The following is a 20,955-nucleotide window of genomic DNA, read 5'->3' on the forward strand; positions in this document are numbered from 1 at the left end:
AAAGTGGTACCATCCAAGTAATTAAATCTTTAGTAATAAAAAAATAAAAATCACATTTCATTTTACACTAACTTTAATATTATTTTACATTAAGTAAGTAAAATATTGTGACAAAATAATACTCATATCATCCAAATAATAGAAATTTAAAGTAGAGACTAAATTAAAAAAATACAAATATTTAATATTCAACAAACTAAAAAATTTATTAAATATATTAAGATTTATAAAAAAAATTAAAACTTAATTAAACCTCAAATAAAATCGTGCATCACACTCAGACCTTTACTAATACTAAATAAATAATATTGTACACACATTACACAATAATAGTTTATTAGGTCAAAAAGTTTGGTGTCTACGAGTTTCGCGTGCAGTTATTAATTTATTATGGTGCCTTAAAAGCTTCACCTACTATAGTATAGTATAAACTTTACCTCCATGTGTTATAAGTATAACTTACGAATTATTATTTCTCCTTTCTTTCAATCACCAACACAATTTCGTTGTCACCTACTATAATAATTTTTTTTCTTAAACAATTCTTTTAATTTCTCAAATTTTCATCTAAAATTAATCTAACTCAGTAAAAAAGAACTAAGAATGAAAAAAAAAAATAGTAATGGCGAAACTTCAATTATTGATTGGACCTTACAGTCAAAACAACAACCATTAAAGAAAGGAAAATGTCCCATCTTATGAGTTAATCTTTAAATCCATGCAAACCACCTAAATTCTTTGTTATTTTTGAAAAAAAAAACAATAATAAAATTTGTCGGTTTCCTTCAAATATATCCATTTCAAATATATCCAGTGGAGTACGGTTCCTAAACGTAACAAACAATTCCCGTCTTTTGTTGGTTCACGTAAACCACATAAAACTGCTTAACCCATTACGCCACCAAGGGATCGATGGGGTGGGTGGCGAATCCGTGGACGGCGGTCGCCGCCGCCATCTGGATCCAGTCGAGCTGCGGCGCATCCTACACCTTTAGCATTTACTCCGCCGTGCTGAAATCGACGCAGGGCTACGACCAATCCACCCTCGACACCGTCTCTGTTTTCAAGGACATCGGCGCTAACTTCGGCGTCCTGTCTGGCCTCCTCTACACCGCCGTCGTTTCCTACACCCATCGCTCCGCCCTTCCTGGCTCGCCTTCCAAGTCCAAATGGACCTCTCTTTCTGGGCCCTGGGTGGTCCTCGCTTCCGGCGCGGTTCAGTTCTTCGCGGGCTACCTTTTTATCTGGGCCTCCGTCGTGGGCCTTATAAGCCCTCCGCCCGTGCCCGTCATGAGCTTCTTCGCGTGGCTCGCGGCTAATGGCCAAACCTTCCTGAACACCACCAATGTCGTCACTGGCTTGCGCAACTTCCCTGGGTATAGCGGCACCATCATTGGGATCATGAAGGTAACTGAAACACAAAGGGTTCAGAGAGTGAATAGTGATTTGTTCCGAACGTATTATAAGCATACCGCATAATTTTTAAATTAAAATGCAAATGAGAAATGTTTATTTTAATTTAACCAAAGGAACGGCATGGATGCCTTATTTTAATTTCACTGTGATTCTGTTGTTTCAATGAGTTTAATTTGTGTTGACCATTTAGAAATATTCACTGAATTGTTTTAGTTGAATCCGGAGTTTGAAGTTGTGTGGAGTAGTGAGAGATTTTTTATTTTTATTTTTTGTTATGATTTTTTCTGTTTAAACAAATTTGTCTTAAAATTTGTGTTATCTTACAAAAGAAAACTAAATCAGAAACCATTTTATGTTTTTTGTTAAATTTTTATTAAGTTCTGGTTGAATTGGAATTTTATTGTTCAGGGCTTTCTCGGACTGAGTGGAGCTATCTTGATCCAAATTTACCACACGTTTTTCGATGGGGAGCCGTCAACGTTCATTTTGATGCTTGCTCTGTTACCTTCATTGATCTGCGTGTTGTTTATGTTCTTGTTGAGGATTTATGAAATTCATGGCAGTGATTACAAGAAGCATTTGGACAGTTTCTCTGTGGTTACTGTGATTATTGTTGCCTATCTGGTGTTCATTATAATGTTACAGAACTTCGTCCGTTTGCCATATTGGGGATGGATGTTAGAGTTTGTGATTCTCGTGGTTCTGCTAGCATCACCTTTTGTAATTGCTATCAAGGCCCATTGGGAGGAGTCACAGAATTTTCCACAGTCCTACACCATTGAGAGTGGTTCTTCTACAAATAAGGGTACTACGTCTTCCAGTTATTCTGCATCAGGGGGGGATCAAGTGGAGTACCATGAGTTGCCCAGTGATGAGGGGCAGGTACAAGGGACTTCAGATGACGAATTGCCCCAAGAAGAAGACAAGAACCTATTGCAAGCTATCTGCACGCTTGAATTTTGGATGTTGTTTGTGATCATGATATCTGGATTAGGCTCTGGGCTTGCAACTATCAATAACATGAGCCAAATAGGACAATCCCTTGGCTACAGTACCATTGAGATTACCAATATGGTATCACTATGGAGTATGTGGAACTTTCTAGGTCGTTTTGGAGGTGGCCATATATCTGATTATATCATGCACAGAAAAGGTTGGCCAAGGCCCCTGTTGATGACTGCAACACTGGGGATGATGGTTGTTGGGCATTTAATTATAGCGTGTGGTTTCCGCGGAAACTTGTATCTGGGTCCTGTTCTAGTGGGCATTGGCTATGGGGCACATTGGTCCTTGATGCCTACGATCACTTCGGAGATATTTGGTGTAAAGCATATGGGTACCATTTTCAATGCCATTGCTGCAGCAAGTCCACTTGGATCTTATATACTTTCTGTGAAAGTTGTTGGGTATATTTATGACAAGCAAGCCGATGAAGATAATTTTTGCTTTGGCATAGACTGTTTCATGTCTTCATATTTTATCCTGGCAGGCGTGACTTTTCTTACACTTTTGGTTGCTTTGCTATTATACTTCCGTACCCAAAGCTTTTATAAACAAGTTGTGCTTAGAAGATTGAAACATTATGCAAGATGATGAAGCTTTTATTTGCCTCCCTTTCAACGCGAGGTAAAGGCTTGGGAAACCAGTCTTGCTTTCTTTGTTGTCTTTGGCATAGATATATGATTGATTAATGCAGTTTTCTAGAAGTTATCATCTATGAGCAAGATTTGAATTATGTATTTTTTAAAATTGATTGAATTATGTATTTTTTAAAATTGATTGAATTATGTATTTTATTTGTTATAAATGTACACATAATTATTCCCTATTCTCAGAAGGCATTTCAGTTTTCAATTACCTTCCCAAATGTTGATATAGAACTTTGCTTTGTATGCAAGAGAAGAAGGTTGGAGAGGGTTGGGCCAAGGGAAATTATCTATTATGAAGTTTTATTCTTCGATATAAATATTATATTATATTTCAAAATAATATATTTATTATTTATAACTAAAATTTTTGTTAATAAATATTAGTATTTAATTAAATAATATAATAAAAAATAATTTTTCAATATGTATTTTTTTATTTGTTAAATCTTAATTCATGATAAAAAGATATATAAATAATTTAAGTTGCGAGAGATGAAAGGTCGCAAGCAGGTATAGCTGGCTCATGACGTGTCCTCACTAGAGGCAACCTAAGAAAACATAAGAAATAGAGAAAAAGTCTGATTCTGATGAAGAAATTGTGAAAGCGAAGGAGCTGGGCTTCTTAATGGAGTTTACGAACTTCAAATTCTACCTTAACTCGAAGTGGGTATCGACGGTGGCGAGCATATGGATTCAGTGCACCAGCGGCTCACTCTATACTTTCTCCATCTACTCCCAAACACTCAAGTCCACTCAGCGATACGACCAGTCAACACTCGACCTTGTCTCCGTCTTCAAGGATGTCGGAGTCAACGCCGGCGTTCTCTCCGGCCTCCTCTACGACTTCCTTGCCCGCACAACCACAACCGGTCCCTGGATCGTCCACTTCTTGGGCTCGGCCCAGTGCTTCTTGGGCTATTTCCTCATGTGGGCCGCTGTGGCCGGCCTCTTTCCGCCTGTACCCGTCCCCGTCATGTGCCTCTTCATGTTGGTGACAGCCCATGGACAGAGCTTCTTCAACACCTCCAACGTTGTCACCGGCGTCCATAATTTCCCTCACAACAGCGGCACCATTGTCGGCATTATGAAGGTTTTGTTTCTTCTCTTTTATCTCTTTGGAGAATCCTAATTAATAAAGAGATAGTTTAGAACATGAGTTAATGACCACCAGAATAATATATTTAATTATTAATATTTAAGGATGTGATAAAAAGTGGGTAAAAATAATATTGTAAAATGATGGGATAAAGTGGGTCTACTTAAAATAAAATAAAAAAAATGTGTAAATCTCCTTTTATTGAAGTTGATATAATATTAAATCGATATAGATGTTTTTGTTTTATTTAGAATACAATTTAAGGAAAATTAGATTAATGTTGATAGAATGATTAATTTGAGATTCTGAATTGAATTGCATACAAAAAATACTAAAACTAATAACTGGATTCTTTTAAAATTAGAACCCCTCTAAATTGTTTTTTATTAATTTGATTTTATAAATTGAAGTCCTATTTTTGAATTCTTTATTCTATACTGCTTACACTAAACTAAGTTATAACTTATAATATCAAAAATTACATTTCAAAATATGAACAATTAAATGTAACAATTAAAATGAAAATACTCTGTTTCTTTAAATTTTAAAACTAATATACTCTTATTTTACCACCCTGATATGTTCTCATATTAATATTGTAAATTTTATGGGATTTGTTACTGTTGTCATTGTATTGTATGATGTGTGTGGCTAATGAAAGTTTACCACTTATTAACTCAATACAGTAATTAGATGGGTGACTGCATTATTAAAAAGAAAAAAAAATAGTCAAAGAATGTGGTGAAATGGGTAATTGTCATTTAGGTTAAATAGAATGACAATTAATAATAGTTATTTATAAAAGTTACTCATTGGGTTTTTCCTCTTTTTGATAGGGATTTCTTGGTCTAAGTGGAGCAATATTAATTCAAGTGTATAAAACATTATTCAACAACAATCCTATTTCATATCTTCTGATGCTAGCACTCTTGCCACCGATAAATACTTTGCTGCTTATGTGGTTTGTGAGAATCCACAACACTCGTGAGAATGAAGAAAGGAAGTATTTGAATATATTTTCTGCGATGGCTCTGGTTGTTGCTGCATACCTTATGTTTGTTATAATTCTAGGGAACATCTTTAGCCTGCAATCATTGGTGCGCATCGTTATACTTGTTGTTCTTGTGTTGTTGCTTGCCTCACTTCTCTTCATTGCATTTAAAGCACATGAAAAGAGTGAAAGAAGTTCAGAAAATCTGCTGGATGAAAGGGCACAACTAATTGTGGAGCCTGAAAAGGTGGATGCAAGCTCAGATTCTTCGAACAATCAAAGGACTAGTTTGCAAGTAGGAGAAAACCTGAATCTTTTCCAAGCAGTGAAAACTGTGAACTTTTGGATTTTGTTTTTTTCTGTTGCTTGTGGCATGGGATCAGGACTTGCAACTGTTAATAATTTGGGTCAAATAGGGGAATCTCTTGGTTACACAAGCCATGAGACAGGTTCCTTGGTTTCTTTGTGGAGCATTTGGAATTTTCTTGGTCGATTTGGAGCAGGTTATGTGTCAGATTATTATTTGCACACAAGAGGATGGGCAAGACCTTTATTCATGGTGATCACTTTAATGGTGATGAGCATTGGCCATGTGGTGATTGTTTCTGGACTTCCAGGTTCCCTATATGCTGGTTCAATTTTGGTGGGTATTTGTTATGGCTCTCAGTGGTCACTAATGCCCACTCTCACTTCTGAGATATTTGGTGTTGTGAATATGGGCAGCATATTCAACACCATTAGTATAGCAAGTCCTGTGGGTTCTTATATATTCTCTGTCAGAGTAGTTGGATATATATATGACAGAGAAGCATCGGGGGGAAACATATGCATTGGAACTCCTTGTTTTATGTTTTCATTTCTCATAATGGCTTCTGCCACTATTCTGGGTTCTCTAACTGCATTACTTTTGTTTTTTCGGACCAAAGATTTCTATAGTCAGGTTATACTCAGAAGAATTCAAAATATTCAGTGACAGAATACTGCGAGGGAATAATGGATCTGTCAGGGATTCAATGACTAAAAGTAATGTCATAGCTTTTGCTTAGCTCTCTGTGTGTGTTTACAGGTTTAATTCACTTTGATTCTTGTGATATATGATACTAAATTTTGTTGTAAATTGATGTGAACTACTTCTTTACCAATTCTAATGTATATTTGATTAAATTTTTACATAGGGAAAAACTGTATTTGGGTGTGTTTACTGCTCGATGGTTCTTCACCATGTGTGAATTTAGTCTAGTTGGTTGGTTCATATTCCTCGGGTACATTGGCTATCATGTCTTCAGAGACTTGCTTCTACAAGTTTAAATCTGCAATATCATTCCTAGAGTCAAACTTTTGAAGACCCTCTTTTCTGAATGAAAATTGAATTCCAAAAATATGACAACCTTTCTACAATTTATGGGGAGTTTTCTTTATCAATGGTCAAATATATGTCTAATGTAAGTACTGTTCTATAAATAGTTGGTCATGTTGTTTCTATCAAAAGTGTTTAGGAGATGAGGTTGCATTAAGTGTAGTAGTTCTGGTCATTCTCATAAAGACTTAGTTTTTTCTCTCCACTACACCATTCTCTTTGAGGTGTTATAGGAGTTTGTGGTTAACACCTTATTTTCCACAAATGGTTTGAAAATTTTTATTTTTGAATTCACCTCCACATTGATGGAAACAATAATTGATACATATTTTTCATTTGAATGTTTTTATAAAATCTGTAAAAGAATTTGAAAGTTTCATCATTGTTGGTTAAGAATTTTACAAATGTCTATTTTTGAATAGTCGTTTTGTTGGAATAAAATCTGAAAGATCTCAAAGTTGTTTTAATTAAGTGTTTATAACGAAGAGTAAAATATGTTCTTATAAGTATTAGATTATGACAGACATAAGTGTTCTATTTGTGTAATAAGTGTTTTATCTGTGTAATAGACGTATAATATCTTATGTATGTTTTGTTTTGTTTGATAAACAAAATGTTTAAATAGACAATAAAAATAAAAATATGTACTCGTTAAGTATTAATGGTACACATTGAATAATCTAAATGCTTATTTTATATAGCTGTCAAATTAGGTCAAAACTCGTGGGTCAATCTGGTCCATCATGAGTTTAGGTTGAGTTGGGTTGAAATTTTTTTACAAATTTCAGTATGGGTTAATTTTTGATCCGGCCACCAAGAACCTGGCTCATCCGGGTTGAACCTGTAATAAGCCGAATAGGCTCTATTTTTTTAGCCAACATATTGGGTTGGCAAATGCAAACCTAATATTTTTGTAATTTTGGTTTATATCTGGAGTTGAATCTTATTTTGGATTGTATTAAAATTTATTTAAATTTTGGATAGAAAAAAAGAAAATTATATTTTTTTAATTAAGTGAGTCAATGAACCAATTTGTTTAATCCACCAACTTATGATGGACAGAGCTAGATTCAAATTTTTTGACTTATTAATAAGTGAGTCAAGTTGGATTGATTCATTAAGTAATTAATTTGTGATGGGTCAAGTACAACCGAATACGTTTTACTATTTTGGTAAAACTCTTACCTAGTAATAGAAATAATTTCAAAAAGATTGACTTTGATTTTTGTGTCAAATATTTAAAATAAAAATGTTATATAAATTTTTATTGTTTATTTTAATGAATCAAAATTGCATTTTAATATATTAATTCCCGTCTAACACAAATAACTCTCCTTAAAATTCACTTGTTATATTTTCATAAAAATTAATAATTCATTCTTTATGTTTTCACAAAAGTGGTGTACGGGGATAATATTATAATAATTACTCTTCTAAACCTAAAGTAGGCAGAACGTTGAGATTTGGGAGGTCTCAAATTTACATGAATTGTGTGTTGGTCGGTTCGGTGGTTATTAAAATGGGTGTTGCACCGTTTTCGAGCCAATCCAATATGCATCTAAACATAATTTATAATAATAATAATAATTTCAATATCTATTAAATGTTCATGAGCGCAATGTCTTTCAATTATTCAAACTTAATCATCACTTGCCTACTCTAATTTGGAGAGAAAATAGTGAAATGATTAAGCAATTAATCAGAAGTTAAGATCGATTAGGTACACCATCAAGACCTATGTAAGTAAAATATCATTAAAATAATATAAATACGTGATCATCACAAATCACAATGTATATATTATTCATTTACTTCCTCACTTGTTCTTAACCGAACTTCACTGTAATAGTGTCTTGATAATTGTATCTACTCGTCCACTGAAGTACTGGAACCTTGATGCTATTATATAACATTACTTGTAACATATCCAAAATGAAATCATCAAAATTTGAAACCTAAACTTACTTGACATGTAGCTTTCATTTGTCCCACTAATATTGGTAAATTCACACTCAAAACTTTGGGGGTTCTATTTTGTTATCGTCCCACTAATTTCAACTTTATCTCCTATTATTATTAATTATTAATTTATGATCAATGAAAAATGTTGGTGGATACTCATCATGTACAATTCCCAAACGTGGCCACGCTTCACCACACACATTTTTTTTTTTTCTATTATTCTTTGGAGATCGCATTGCATTGTGTCATGTATGGCATCAATAATAAAACTTTGTTTTATTATATTTGTTTGTTCCATTAGCTTGCCATTATTGTGTGATGGACACAGTTGAATTGCAGCTCTTTCTCTCGTGGTTTTTTGTTATTTTTATGAATTATTTGATGCAAGTGGATCCATTCTTTATTACAAATGTGAATATAAAATGTGAAAATGAATATGAATATAATAAAGATGCTTCTATTTTTGACACTCATTACAAACATGCCAATAAATAAATGCCAAGTTTGGACTCATTTTTTTATAAATAAAAAGAAAAAATCACAGTAGAAATATGGTGTTAGAACTAAAGTTCCTATTATTATTGATTGGTAAGTAAACTTTGTAATGTAATGAATATTTGACACGAAAGCAAATAAAGTTATTTATTATGTTACAGAATTTTGTGACTTAGATTATGGCGAAAATCTTGATCACATGAAATCATTAACATTTTATATTTTATACTTGAAAATAGTATTATAAAAAATTGGTGATACTTTAGCATTAAAAAAAACAAAATACACTCATTTGGCAATTTAAAATAATAATATTTTAATTATATTTATATTATTTTTTAATTTAAAATTATAATGTATTATTATATTATTGATACATAATGTGTATTTTTAATCAAGATGTCAAAAGAACTTTTCTCTATATAAGTTGACATGCAACTTCACCGTCCATTGTTGCTTTGTCAACAATAGAGTAATTATTTTGTTATATGTAAAAGAAGTTTCATAATTTAAAGGTTTTGTTGGTGACCCTGATGTTAATCAAAAAGACATTATTGTATATTATGATAATAAAAAAGCATAGAATGCATTTGCAACGGGAGATGCATTGGTAATAATCTAACAAATATGATGACACAAATTCATCAGTAAAAAGCAAAAAAAAAAAAAATGAAAGCCAAATGACTTATAAAATTCAAGATAACTTGAAGATCTTTTTTTATGTTTTTCCATGATTTTTTTAGTGAATAAATAAAAATTAAAATAAAACTATAATATTAGAGCTACAAGTGTTTATTATAATTAATTGCTTAACAAACTCTGTAATTTAAATATGCTTCAATGCTTAATTATTATATTCATTTCCTTAATAAAGAGTTAAGTTGTTCTATATGTCCTTTTCTTGTAAACAAAGTTTGTCTTTAACAATTTACATCACATAAATGTTAGAAACTATCACACTGCAATTACAAAATCTCTTGAAATTTACAGGAATTTTCATGCAAAAGAATTCTTAAAATTCTTGTTGAATACACTGCCTCAGTGCAATATTTATAATTTATAATTTTTTAAGCCTTCGATTGTTTGTGTATGAGGCTTAATCCCAATGAAATATTTTGAGATTATAATTTCATTTCATTTACATCCCACTTATCTAGTTCCATATTTAAAATATGAACCAAAATTGGAACACTTGCATTTTTACACTTTCTTCATCAGAAAAAGTTCAAATATCTTAACATTCTCATATTTTAATATTGTGATAGGTTTTTTAGAAGTATAGACAAACACATGTTGTTTACTTTACTCCAATATAGAGTGTGTTTTTGACGGTCAAATTTGGGAGACTATTTTTGCACATTTCAGATTTTCATATTGAACTTACCTAAATTGTTTCAGAAAATAAATATAAAACGGCCTGGAGTTTGAACACGACAAAAGTGAATGAGGTAATCAACTAAGTCAGCATGAATTGCTAGGTCCTTTGTTTACTCTATGATCTAAAGCTGAAACCACCACCAATACTAAATTAAGAGAAATGTTGAAAAGTCAACTGCGGGGGAAGAAAACATCTACAACTTGATGTTCCTGTCCTTTTCCATCCGTGAAATTGTGTTTCTGAACAAATAAAAAGGTGGTCTTTTTACTTCTGGTGGTTGAGGGAGTTTCTTTTCAGATTGAGAGGTTTGAATGAAACAATGTGAGAGTTGACTAACTAGGAGTTGAAGACAATGGGTAATATTAAAGGAAATGACAAAGATAGAAAGGGATGTTGTGTCTAGAACTACGACTTTGAAAAAAATGAAGTTTGATAGAGAGAGGGTAGCATGACACATAAAGCAGTTGGCAACAGCAAGAAAGTTAACAACCCAGAGAGAAGTTTTCAAATAAATTCTGTTCCTTTTTTGCTATCAAGTCAACTGGCCTCCAAATCTCGTATTTTTCGAATTGGGGTTCTTGGATTGAAGTGGAGATGATGTTGGTTTAGGTGCTCTCAACCTGTTTGGTGAAATGAAGAGTGTTCTTTCCATCAGCTTCTTCTTTTGTTGCTTCCTGCTGCTCTTGGATTCTTCAATTTCACTCCCTCTGTGTGTTGATTCCAGTGAGTTTTCATCTCTCCTTTTATTTGTTTTGGCCTTTGTTTGTGTTTTATCCAATGTTTTGGTCTGTGGATTTCCAACCCGTTTAGTTACTTTTTTTCATCGTTTGTTTCTTGTAGGAGCACCCTTGACCCTGAACCAGACACTTGAGTTTTGTCCCTACAATGGAAGCTCATGTTGCAACTCCACAGAAGATGCACAGATAGAGAAGCAATTCCAAGTGAACAACGTATCTGATCCTGCCTGTGCCTCAGTTTTGAAATCAATACTCTGTGCGGTAAGATTTTGTTATTTTCGCATAACTTTGTATTTAGATAAAGACCCAGAAAGTTATCTTTTTTCTATTTGCTCCTAAATTGGAGAATACTTACAACTTATTCACGTTTAATACGTGGCATTAAGCAGCAACCAAGAATTAATGAATATTGGTCTTAACGTTTGGATTTTGGGTTCAAACAATGACATTTGTTTAAGTTTGAGATGGATCGAAACAAAAATCAACCCATCACACCCATATTTCAGGTCATAAATATCTGCTTTATAAATTGATGTCTGAGGCTCAATAACCATATTTTCATGGATGGAAACTTTTTAACAACTTTAAGATCTAAACTTTTTGATAACTTCTGCCTTGGATTAATTTCTTTGATACCCTTTGTTTGTAGAGGTGCGACCCGTTTTCAGCGGAGCTATTTACTGTTCAGTCCTCAGCTAGATCAGTTCCTGTGCTTTGCAATTCCACTGTCCCAGCAAATTCTTCTCAGTCAAAGACACAAGTGGAAGATTTCTGTTCTGAAGTATGGAACACATGCAAAGATGTACCCATAGTGAATTCTCCATTTTCCCCTTCATTACAAGGTCAAGCAGGAGCACCAGCTCACGCCAATGCTACCAAACTCACTGATTTGTGGCAGTCCAAAACAGACTTCTGCACTTCATTTGGTGGAGCATCTGATAATTCATCAGTATGCTTTGAAGGAGAACCTGTTTCACTGAATAAAACTGAGACCTCTATAACTCCTCCTCATGGCTTGTGCCTCGAGAAAATTGGTAATGGATCTTATCTCAACATGGTGCCTCATCCTGATGGCTCTAACCGGGCATTCTTCTCTAACCAAATGGGCAAGGTTTGGCTGGCAACTCTTCCGGAAGAGGGATCGGGAGGAACATATGAACTTGATGAATCAAGTCCTTTTGTTGATCTAACTGATCAAGTTTACGTTGATACTCAATTTGGAATGATGGGCATGGCGTTTCACCCAGATTTTGCTAAAAATGGACGATTCTTTGCTTCATTTACATGTGATAAGTCCAAGTGGTCTGGATGTAATGGAAGATGTTCTTGTAATTCAGATGTTAATTGTGACCCATCGAAGTTAGAAACTGATCATGGTGCCCAACCATGCCAGTATCAAACTGTTATTGCAGAGTATTCTGCTAATAGCACTGGATCTCAGCCTTCCTCGGTACACATCTCTTCACACATAGAAAACTAGTTTTCGTGTAGAGTTTTCAATGAATTTACACCATCTTGTTCATGTTTTTCAGGTGGCAAGTGCTAAACCAACTGAGGTGAGAAGAATATTTACCATGGGGCTCCCGTTTTCATCTCAACATGGTGGTCAAATACTCTTTGGACCAGATGATGGATACTTATACTTAATGATGGGATATGGAGGGGGTCAAGGTGATCCTTATAATTTTGCACAAAACAAGAAATCATTGCTTGGAAAGATTATGAGGTTTGATATCGACAACATCCCAAGTGAGTAGTGCTCATGAATGACACTAGAAGATTTTATTTCTGGAATACAACTATGCATTTATGCTCAAGATACACCTTCTCACACAGTCATGTAACGTGTATACTTTTTGTTACTCTTGGCTTTGATGTCTAATCTAAGTATCTGTGTTTAATCTTCAGGTGCAGCAGAAATTAGCAGACTTGGACTTTGGGGTAACTATTCCATTCCAAATGACAATCCATTTAGCGAAGATAATGATCTGCAGCCTGAAATATGGGCCTTGGGAATGAGGAATCCTTGGCGCTGTAGTTTTGATGCAGAAAGACCTTCCTACTTCTTGTGTGCAGATGTTGGACAGGTTTGTGAAATGCGTATCTGCAAACAATTTTGTGGTGTGTTCCATCATACAACCACTTTACACAACTTCAGAGCATTGTGACTAGCCATGACCAAACTGTGCATTTCTTAAGTTAGACACATATGTGCCAATATTTTCCTATATAGAGAAACTTGAGATATTCTTTTCTTTAAACTTTGATCCTTGATCATCTTGATTATTGAAAACTGTACAAATACAAGTAACAATCACCAACCTGACTAATACTATCCTTTATCATATCTAGCATACCACTACAAAACAGGCTCATCATCAATAGATCTTCTGTGCAGTAATTGCAGAACTGTTAACATTCAACTCTATGCTATTATTCTTAGCAATGTTCGGATAAAGAGTGTTACCAAATTTTGTGAGTGAAACATTCTGAGTTTGATAATTGATTTTCAGGATCTTTATGAGGAGGTGGATCTCATCACAAAGGGTGGAAACTATGGATGGCGTGTATACGAGGGCCCTTATCTGTTCCAGCCTACACAATCACCTGGAGGAAATACTTCCGTGAATTCCATAAATCCAATTTTCCCAGTAATGGGATACAACCACTCTGAATTAAACAAGAATGAAGGATCAGCATCCATCACTGGAGGATATGTCTATCGATCTACCACTGATCCTTGCATGACTGGAAGGTGAATAAGCTTCTTCCAAATAATGCAGCTTGTTGAACATATCGGTTTTAGAAAGTAATCCATGACACAACTTCAGTAGACCTATGCAGCATGAACATTTCTCACTATTGAATGACTGAATTTCAGGTACTTGTATGGAGATCTATACGCTGGTGCAATTTGGGCAGCCACAGAGAACCCAGAAAACAGTGGAAATTTCAGCACCAGCAGAATTTCTTTCAGTTGTGCACGTGATTCTCCTATACAGTGCCAGTCTTCACCTGGAAACTCTCTTCCTGCTTTAGGCTACATCTTCTCATTTGGTGAAGATAACAACAAAGATGTTTATGTCCTTGCAAGCACCGGCGTCTACCGAGTTGTTCGGCCAAGTCGTTGCAGTTATGCTTGCTCGCAGGAAAAGGCCACAACCACCACAACACCAACACCTTCTCCTTCTCCTTCCCATGCTTCACGTTGGAGTGTCTTCTCTCAGTATCTGCTTTTGCAATGTTCATTTTTGTTGCTGATTTTGTTGGATTTTATGTAGGGTGATGTTATGATCATTGTACATTATGTAGGAGTGGAGATTTTAAGAGGATGTTTGCAATTTCTTCTGGCTTTTCTTCATCTGGGTTTCTTGCTTTTGCTTTAATAAATGAGATAACTGAGCTGAGTTACTGAATCTGCTTTAGATTTTAAACATAATGTCAGGGTCTAGTGCACAAACCAATCCAGTTAGGGAATGCATTGTTTTACTTTTCTAAATGACTTAAACACTGAATTTTAAAATCAAATAATATAAACTTTTCTAATTTATTTTTACACTGAATTTTAAAATCAAATAATATAAATCTGTGTTTGGATTGAGACACGAAGAAGTGTTAGACAGAAATATTGAGATGAAAAGCCAAGTCACAGAAACAAAAAATAAATTATTTTAAAACACGAAAAGTGAAAGTTATTTTAAGCGCAAGTTTATACCTAATTAATTATGCTTTAATGATAATTGAGTAGTGGAGTGTACATCTTGAATCATAATAAATTACACTCACAGGTTATCTATATATAATTCATATTTTGATGTCATTGAATACATTTTATATATTTTTCATTAATTATTCATATTTTATTAATATATATATATATATATTTATTTATTTATTGTAAAGATTAAGGTATGTAAAGTTATAGAAGGTTTAATAAAATAATACTTAAAAATTATAATAATAAAATGTTATTTTATAAATAGATCTTTTATTACAGAGTTCATTTTACAAAGCTCAGTTATCTCTCTAAAATACCCTTTTTCTATAAGTTCTCTACTTTCAATGTAGGATACAGAAGTCGTCTTTCTTTCTTCTCAATCAGAGTCTAACTTCGGACTCACGACAGAGATTGCTCCAACCTCATCCGATCAAAATCGTTCATAAAGTAAGTTCTTTTTTTACCCCTTTCTGGAGTCAATTTCTCTTTTTGATTGCATGTGAGCAAGATTGAATTAAGATTGAGTTGCATGTGACTCAATCTTACTCAACTTGTCCCTATGCTTGTTGAAGATCCTATTTTCGGATCATTAATCTTAGGTTTTGTGTGAAAATAGGTTCATTTGTGGGTTTGAAGGGTTAAAGAAGTGTTTTGACTATATTACGGAGATTCCGCAAGGTACGAAAATACAAAAAATTCAATTGTTTATTTATGATTGTTTGGATTACTTAAAAATGATTGAATTGCAGTATATGATGAAACTGTATGCTTAATCGAAGGAATTATATTGACCGAGAATATCAATTTGATAAATGAGGTATATGAAAATTGTGTTAGTATGATTGTGCTCTTAGGTTGATGGGAAATTTAGAAGGGTTTGAATGAAACTAACTAAGTTTGTAAGAATTAGTCTCTATTCTTACTTTTGAAAATGTTTTGAAATCAAATGAAATCAAAAGGAGAGAAAAGAGTACCGATTAGAACTAACAGAGTAAGCCAAATTATTTGCATTCTTGATTTTTTTGCATTAGCATTGGGCATAATAAGAGGGCCTTGGGCGCCAGTTATAAAAATTAAGATCAAATTTAGACTCTAGAGCGTCGGGTGCTACAATCTACTATTGATGTCTGTTTCACAAGAGTTCCAGAGATTTGTAGTGCTGAATGTTGTCTATGTGCAGACGGACGCCGAAATGGTTATATATATTGGATTGTAATATATATATATATATATAAAATTTAGAAGGGTTTGAATGAAACTAAGTTTGTAAGATTTAGTCTCTGTTCTTACTTTTGAAAATGTTTTGGAATCAAGTGAAATCAAAAGGAGAGAAAAGAGTACCGATTAGAACTAACAGAGCAAGCCAAATTATTTGCATTCTTGATTTTTCTGCATTAGCATTGGGCGTAGCAAGAGGGCCTTGGGTGCCAGTTATAAAAATTTAAGATCAAATTCTGACTCTAGAGCGTCTGGCGCTACAATCTACTATTGACGTCTGTTTCACAAGAGTTCCAGAGATTTGTAGTACTGGATGTCGTCTATGTGCGTCTATGTGCGAACGAACGCCGAAATGGTTATATATATTAGATTGTAATATATATATATATATATATATATATATATATATATATATATATATATATATATATATATGCTAAAAACAAATAATTAAATAATATGTATTTAATTTGCTATTTTAAAATGTAACTTTTTATAAAGATTTTATAAAGAATTTTTATTTTTATTTAAAATTTAATTTAATTCAAATTTATATATTTAAAAATATTTTTTATTAAATTATTTTACAAAATCATATTGATCAAATCTCTTATAATATTTTCATTCATTTCTTCTCACTTTTTTCGTTATCCTTAATCAAAATAAACTCAGTTCTTACTCTCTTTCTCTCTACATTTTTCAAATATTACAATAACTCAAAATGCTTATTAGTTTAAATTATAAATTTTATATATATATATATATATATATATAATTAATATGTCTATCTACACATAAAAAGGAATTTTTCTTTTTCACATTTGTTTTTTAAATTTATTCTTTAAATAAAAGTCTTTCTAAATCAAAATAATCATTTTTTCAATTTTACTGTTTTTTTAAATTTAATATCTTTTTAATTTAACTGATTTTTTAAATTTAACCATTTTTAATTATAAAATTACCTAAAAAAAACTATTTACAATAGAATTATAAAAATTATTTATATTTAATTTCATAATAATAATAATAACAATAATACTAATTTTTATTATTATTTATTTTCATACAAAAATGAATACATATTATTTTACAAAGCTGAGTTATCTCTCTAAAATACCTTTTTTTCTATAAGTTCTCTACCTTCAATGTAGGATATATAACTCGTCTGTCTTTCTTCTCGATCAGAGTCTAACTATGGACTCATTGCAGAGATTGCTCCAACCTCATCCGATCAAAATCGTTCATAAAGTAAGTTTTTTTTCACCCCTCTCTGGAGTCAATTTCTCTTTTTGATTGCATGTGAGCAAGATTGAATTAAGATTGAGTTGCATGTAACTCAATCTTACTCAACTTGTCTCTATGCTTGTTGAAGATCCTATTTTCGGATTATTAATCTTAGGTTTTGTGTGAAAATAGGTTCATTTGTAGGTTTGAAGGGTTAAAGAAGTGTTTTGACTACATTACGGGAGATTGCGCAAGGTACGAAAAAAACAAAAAATTCAATTGTTTATTTATGATTGTTTGGATTACTTAAAAATGATTGAATCACTAGATATGATGAAATTGTATGCTTAATCCAAGGAATTAAATTGATTGAGAATATCAATTTGATAAATGAGGTATATGAAAATTGTGTTAGTATGATTGTGCTCTTAGGTTGATGGGAAATTTAGAAGAATTTGAATGAAACTAACTAAGTTTGTAAGAATTAGTCTCTACTCTTACTTTTGAGAATGTTTTGAAATCAAATGAAATCAAAAGAAGGAGAGAAAAAAAGTACCGATTAGAACTAAGGGAGCAAACCAAATTATTTGCATTCTTGATTTTTCTGCATTAGCATTGGTCGTAGCAAGAGAGTCTTGGGCGCCAATTATAAAAATTAAAATCAAATTGAGACTCTGGAGCGTCAGGCGCTACAATCTACTATTGACGTCTGTTTCACAAAAATTTCAAAGATTTGTAGTGTTGGATGTCGTCTATGTGTAGATGCCGAAATGGTTATATATATATATATATATATATATATATATATATATATATATATATATATATATATATATATATATATATAATATGCTAAAGCAAATAATTAAATAATATGTATTTAACTTGCTATTTTAAAATGGAACTTTTTATAAAGAATTTTTATTTTTATTTAAAATTTAATTTAATTCAAATTTATATATTTAAAATTAATTTTTATTAAATTATTTTACAAAATCATATTAATCAAATCTGTTATAATATTTTCAATCATTTCTTCTCACTTTTTTCTTTATCCTTAATCAAAACAAACTCAGTTCTTACTCTGTTTCTCTCTACATTTTTCAAATATTAGAAGTACTCAATGATTATTAGTTTAAATTATAAATTATATATATATATATATATATATTATATATATATATATATATATATGTATATAATTATTAATATGTCTATCTACACTTAAAAAGGAAAATTTCTTTTTCACATTTGTTTTTTAAATTTATTCTTTAAATAAAAGTCTTTCTAAATTAAAATAATCATTTTTTTTTAATTTTACAGTTTTTTTTAAATTTAATATTTTTTTAATTTAACTGCTTTTTTAAATTTAACCATTTTTAATTATAAAATTACCTACGAAAAATAATATTTACAATAGAATTATAAAAATTATTTATATTTAATTTCATAATTATAATAATAACAATAATAATAATTTTTATTATTATTTATTTTCATAAAAAAATGAACACATATTATTAAAGTAAGTAATATTATATGTATATATAAGCAAGCCCTATTTTCCTCTTTTTCTTGTTCTTATTTTCTTTCATATTTCTTTATTTATTTTTTCCTATATTATACTATTATTTATTTAATACTACATTATAAGTATATATTATGAAAGTAGTAGTTAAAATATTAAATTATTTATCAGATAATTGTTTTAGATATACACATTTATAAACTTTACAAATCTATGTGTAATAAATAAAATATATGTAAGCTAATGAAAATATGCAAAATATATAAAATTAAGACATGTGATATATATATATATATATATATATATATATATATATATATATATATATATATATATTAAATAATAAATAAATAATTCTTTTAAATTATAATAAGTCTTTTTGTAAACTTATTTTTATAATTTAATAAATAAGTTTATGTAATTTATATAATTAAAATAAAATATTTGATAAATGAATTTATCTTATTCAGTTTTAGCATTTTCTTTCTCATATAATTAATAAATATAAGCTTTTACTTAATTTTCTTTATTTTTTCCTCTCATTTTCAAGTTTTGTTTCCATTCTCTTATTTTCTTTTTCTGGTCAAATACTTATATTATATATTATATTAGTTTCAAGTAATATTAATATTGTACATACAGTATATTGTTTTCTTTATCACATTTACATGTATAATTTTATATGAATTCTAATTTTTCCTTACCAAAATATGTAATATAACATAATTTGTTTAAAATATATTCACACACGTTATACAAATTTTATCCCGCATACCTTAAATTTTTTAATATTTACACATGTCATACATTGCTCATAAGATCTTCTATAAGAAACATTTAATTATATTACTGTAAACATCTTCAATACGACACAAAACATCCATATTAAGATTCAAACATTTGAATATATTTAAATAAAACAAAATCTATGTATAAAATCAAATATTATGACAATCTTACCTTTATATATAGATAATTTATCCTAAAGTATTATAAACAATTTAACCCGTCTCTCTTATCTATTAAAATTTGCTTACTCAAACTTTTGCTCTCAACTTCTTTATTTTTTCAAACAAGTTAAATATGTATATAAAATATTTTGATCAACAATTTAAACATACTCTCGTGCTCTTTGATTACTACGTTCATTTTTGTCTCCATAAATGACACATACATAATCATACAAAATATTTCACATTCTTAGGTGAATAAAATATCAACATTTGTATAATCATAAAAAATATCTCTATTATTATTATTTTTTTCTTTGACTTTCTTGGTTACTTTTTTGTTCAACTTATTTCTTCTGTATTTTTTTTTTCTTGAAATTGTTTTTGTCTCAACTCCTCCTTATTTTCTTTTTCTCCCAACTTATCTTTTATGCCTTTTACTCTCACCTCCTTACTTTTTATTTTATCCATTCTCATCTCTTTCTCTTTTATTTTTTTTGGCTCTAAATATTTTATTTTTTTTCCCTCATCACAATTGACCATGTTTTTCTCATCAAAATTGTCTTTCAATTTTCTCTCCATTTATGAAGCAAACTTATCAATAAACAATGTGTGATAGTTATGAATTTAAAAAAACACTTTTAACACCAATAAATACCATAAATTTGAAAATAATATATATATATATATATATATATATATATATATATATTTAACTCTTTGTATCTATGCCTTTTCCATCTTGCTTTAGACTTTTATATTAAATAATAGAGTTTGGTAATATAAATAAAATCTAGATGAATTAATCATAATTCATGATGATTCACTCACATGTTTACGGCAGAAGTTATAAAATTTGATCAAAGTTTCTCCATAATTACTTATATTAATTTATCTAAAAGTTAAGATAATATGTTTAAAATAGATTTTTGACTAACACACTATAATTAATTAAGAATAAATTATAATAAATACGGATGTTTTTTAATAAACCAACCATTGATATGTTATTTTTAATAACAACAAATAGTAAGAAAATGATAGGATTCTTAAGATAATACAATGTTAGTGTTTATTTTCTTAATGGGATTTATTTCATATTAGAATTTTATATCATTTGGATACATATAAGTATCCTGGTATAAACTAATATTCATAAAAAATAACTTTATTTTGAGTTAATGTATGATCTATTACTTATAAATATATCTTAATGAAAGATATCTTTCATCTTCA

At 30.7% G+C, this 20,955-nt stretch overlaps 3 protein-coding genes and 1 long non-coding RNA gene across 5 annotated transcripts; all 4 read left to right on the forward strand.

The window, feature by feature from the left end:
• Positions 1-821: 821 nt before the first annotated feature.
• Positions 822-3,253, forward strand: LOC114162889 (protein NUCLEAR FUSION DEFECTIVE 4-like). The gene is made up of 2 exons (XM_028046879.2): positions 822-1,407; positions 1,825-3,253. Exons 1-2 carry the CDS (start codon positions 913-915, stop codon positions 3,007-3,009), a joined length of 1,680 nt encoding a protein of 559 aa, XP_027902680.1. The 5' UTR covers positions 822-912; the 3' UTR covers positions 3,010-3,253.
• Positions 3,254-3,435: 182 nt separating this feature from the next.
• On the forward strand, positions 3,436-6,334 carry LOC114162890 (Nodulin-like / Major Facilitator Superfamily protein). The gene is made up of 2 exons (XM_028046880.2): positions 3,436-4,155; positions 4,998-6,334. The coding sequence occupies exons 1-2, from the start codon at positions 3,691-3,693 to the stop codon at positions 6,123-6,125; spliced, it is 1,593 nt and encodes a 530-aa protein (XP_027902681.1). The 5' UTR covers positions 3,436-3,690; the 3' UTR covers positions 6,126-6,334.
• A 4,209-nt stretch (positions 6,335-10,543) lies between these two features.
• LOC114163938 (HIPL1 protein) lies at positions 10,544-14,497 on the forward strand. The gene is made up of 7 exons (XM_028048332.2): positions 10,544-11,067; positions 11,185-11,342; positions 11,731-12,531; positions 12,614-12,830; positions 12,990-13,168; positions 13,595-13,836; positions 13,963-14,497. The coding sequence occupies exons 1-7, from the start codon at positions 10,977-10,979 to the stop codon at positions 14,360-14,362; spliced, it is 2,088 nt and encodes a 695-aa protein (XP_027904133.1). The 5' UTR covers positions 10,544-10,976; the 3' UTR covers positions 14,363-14,497.
• A 609-nt stretch (positions 14,498-15,106) lies between these two features.
• On the forward strand, positions 15,107-17,942 carry LOC114196176 (uncharacterized). 2 transcript variants are annotated; one of them, XR_003606629.2, is made up of 4 exons: positions 15,107-15,246; positions 15,416-15,477; positions 17,203-17,265; positions 17,434-17,942. It is a non-coding gene; the product is annotated as an uncharacterized LOC114196176 (long non-coding RNA). The 2 variants fall into 2 exon arrangements; XR_014984392.1 differs by having other exon boundaries at positions 17,227-17,265.
• Positions 17,943-20,955: the final 3,013 nt, after the last annotated feature.

The sequence above is a fragment of the Vigna unguiculata genome, chromosome 9 (assembly GCF_037176805.1).
Source record: "Vigna unguiculata cultivar grain cowpea cultivar isolate G323 ecotype 2 chromosome 9, ASM3717680v1, whole genome shotgun sequence".
Taxonomy (NCBI): domain Eukaryota; kingdom Viridiplantae; phylum Streptophyta; class Magnoliopsida; order Fabales; family Fabaceae; genus Vigna; species Vigna unguiculata.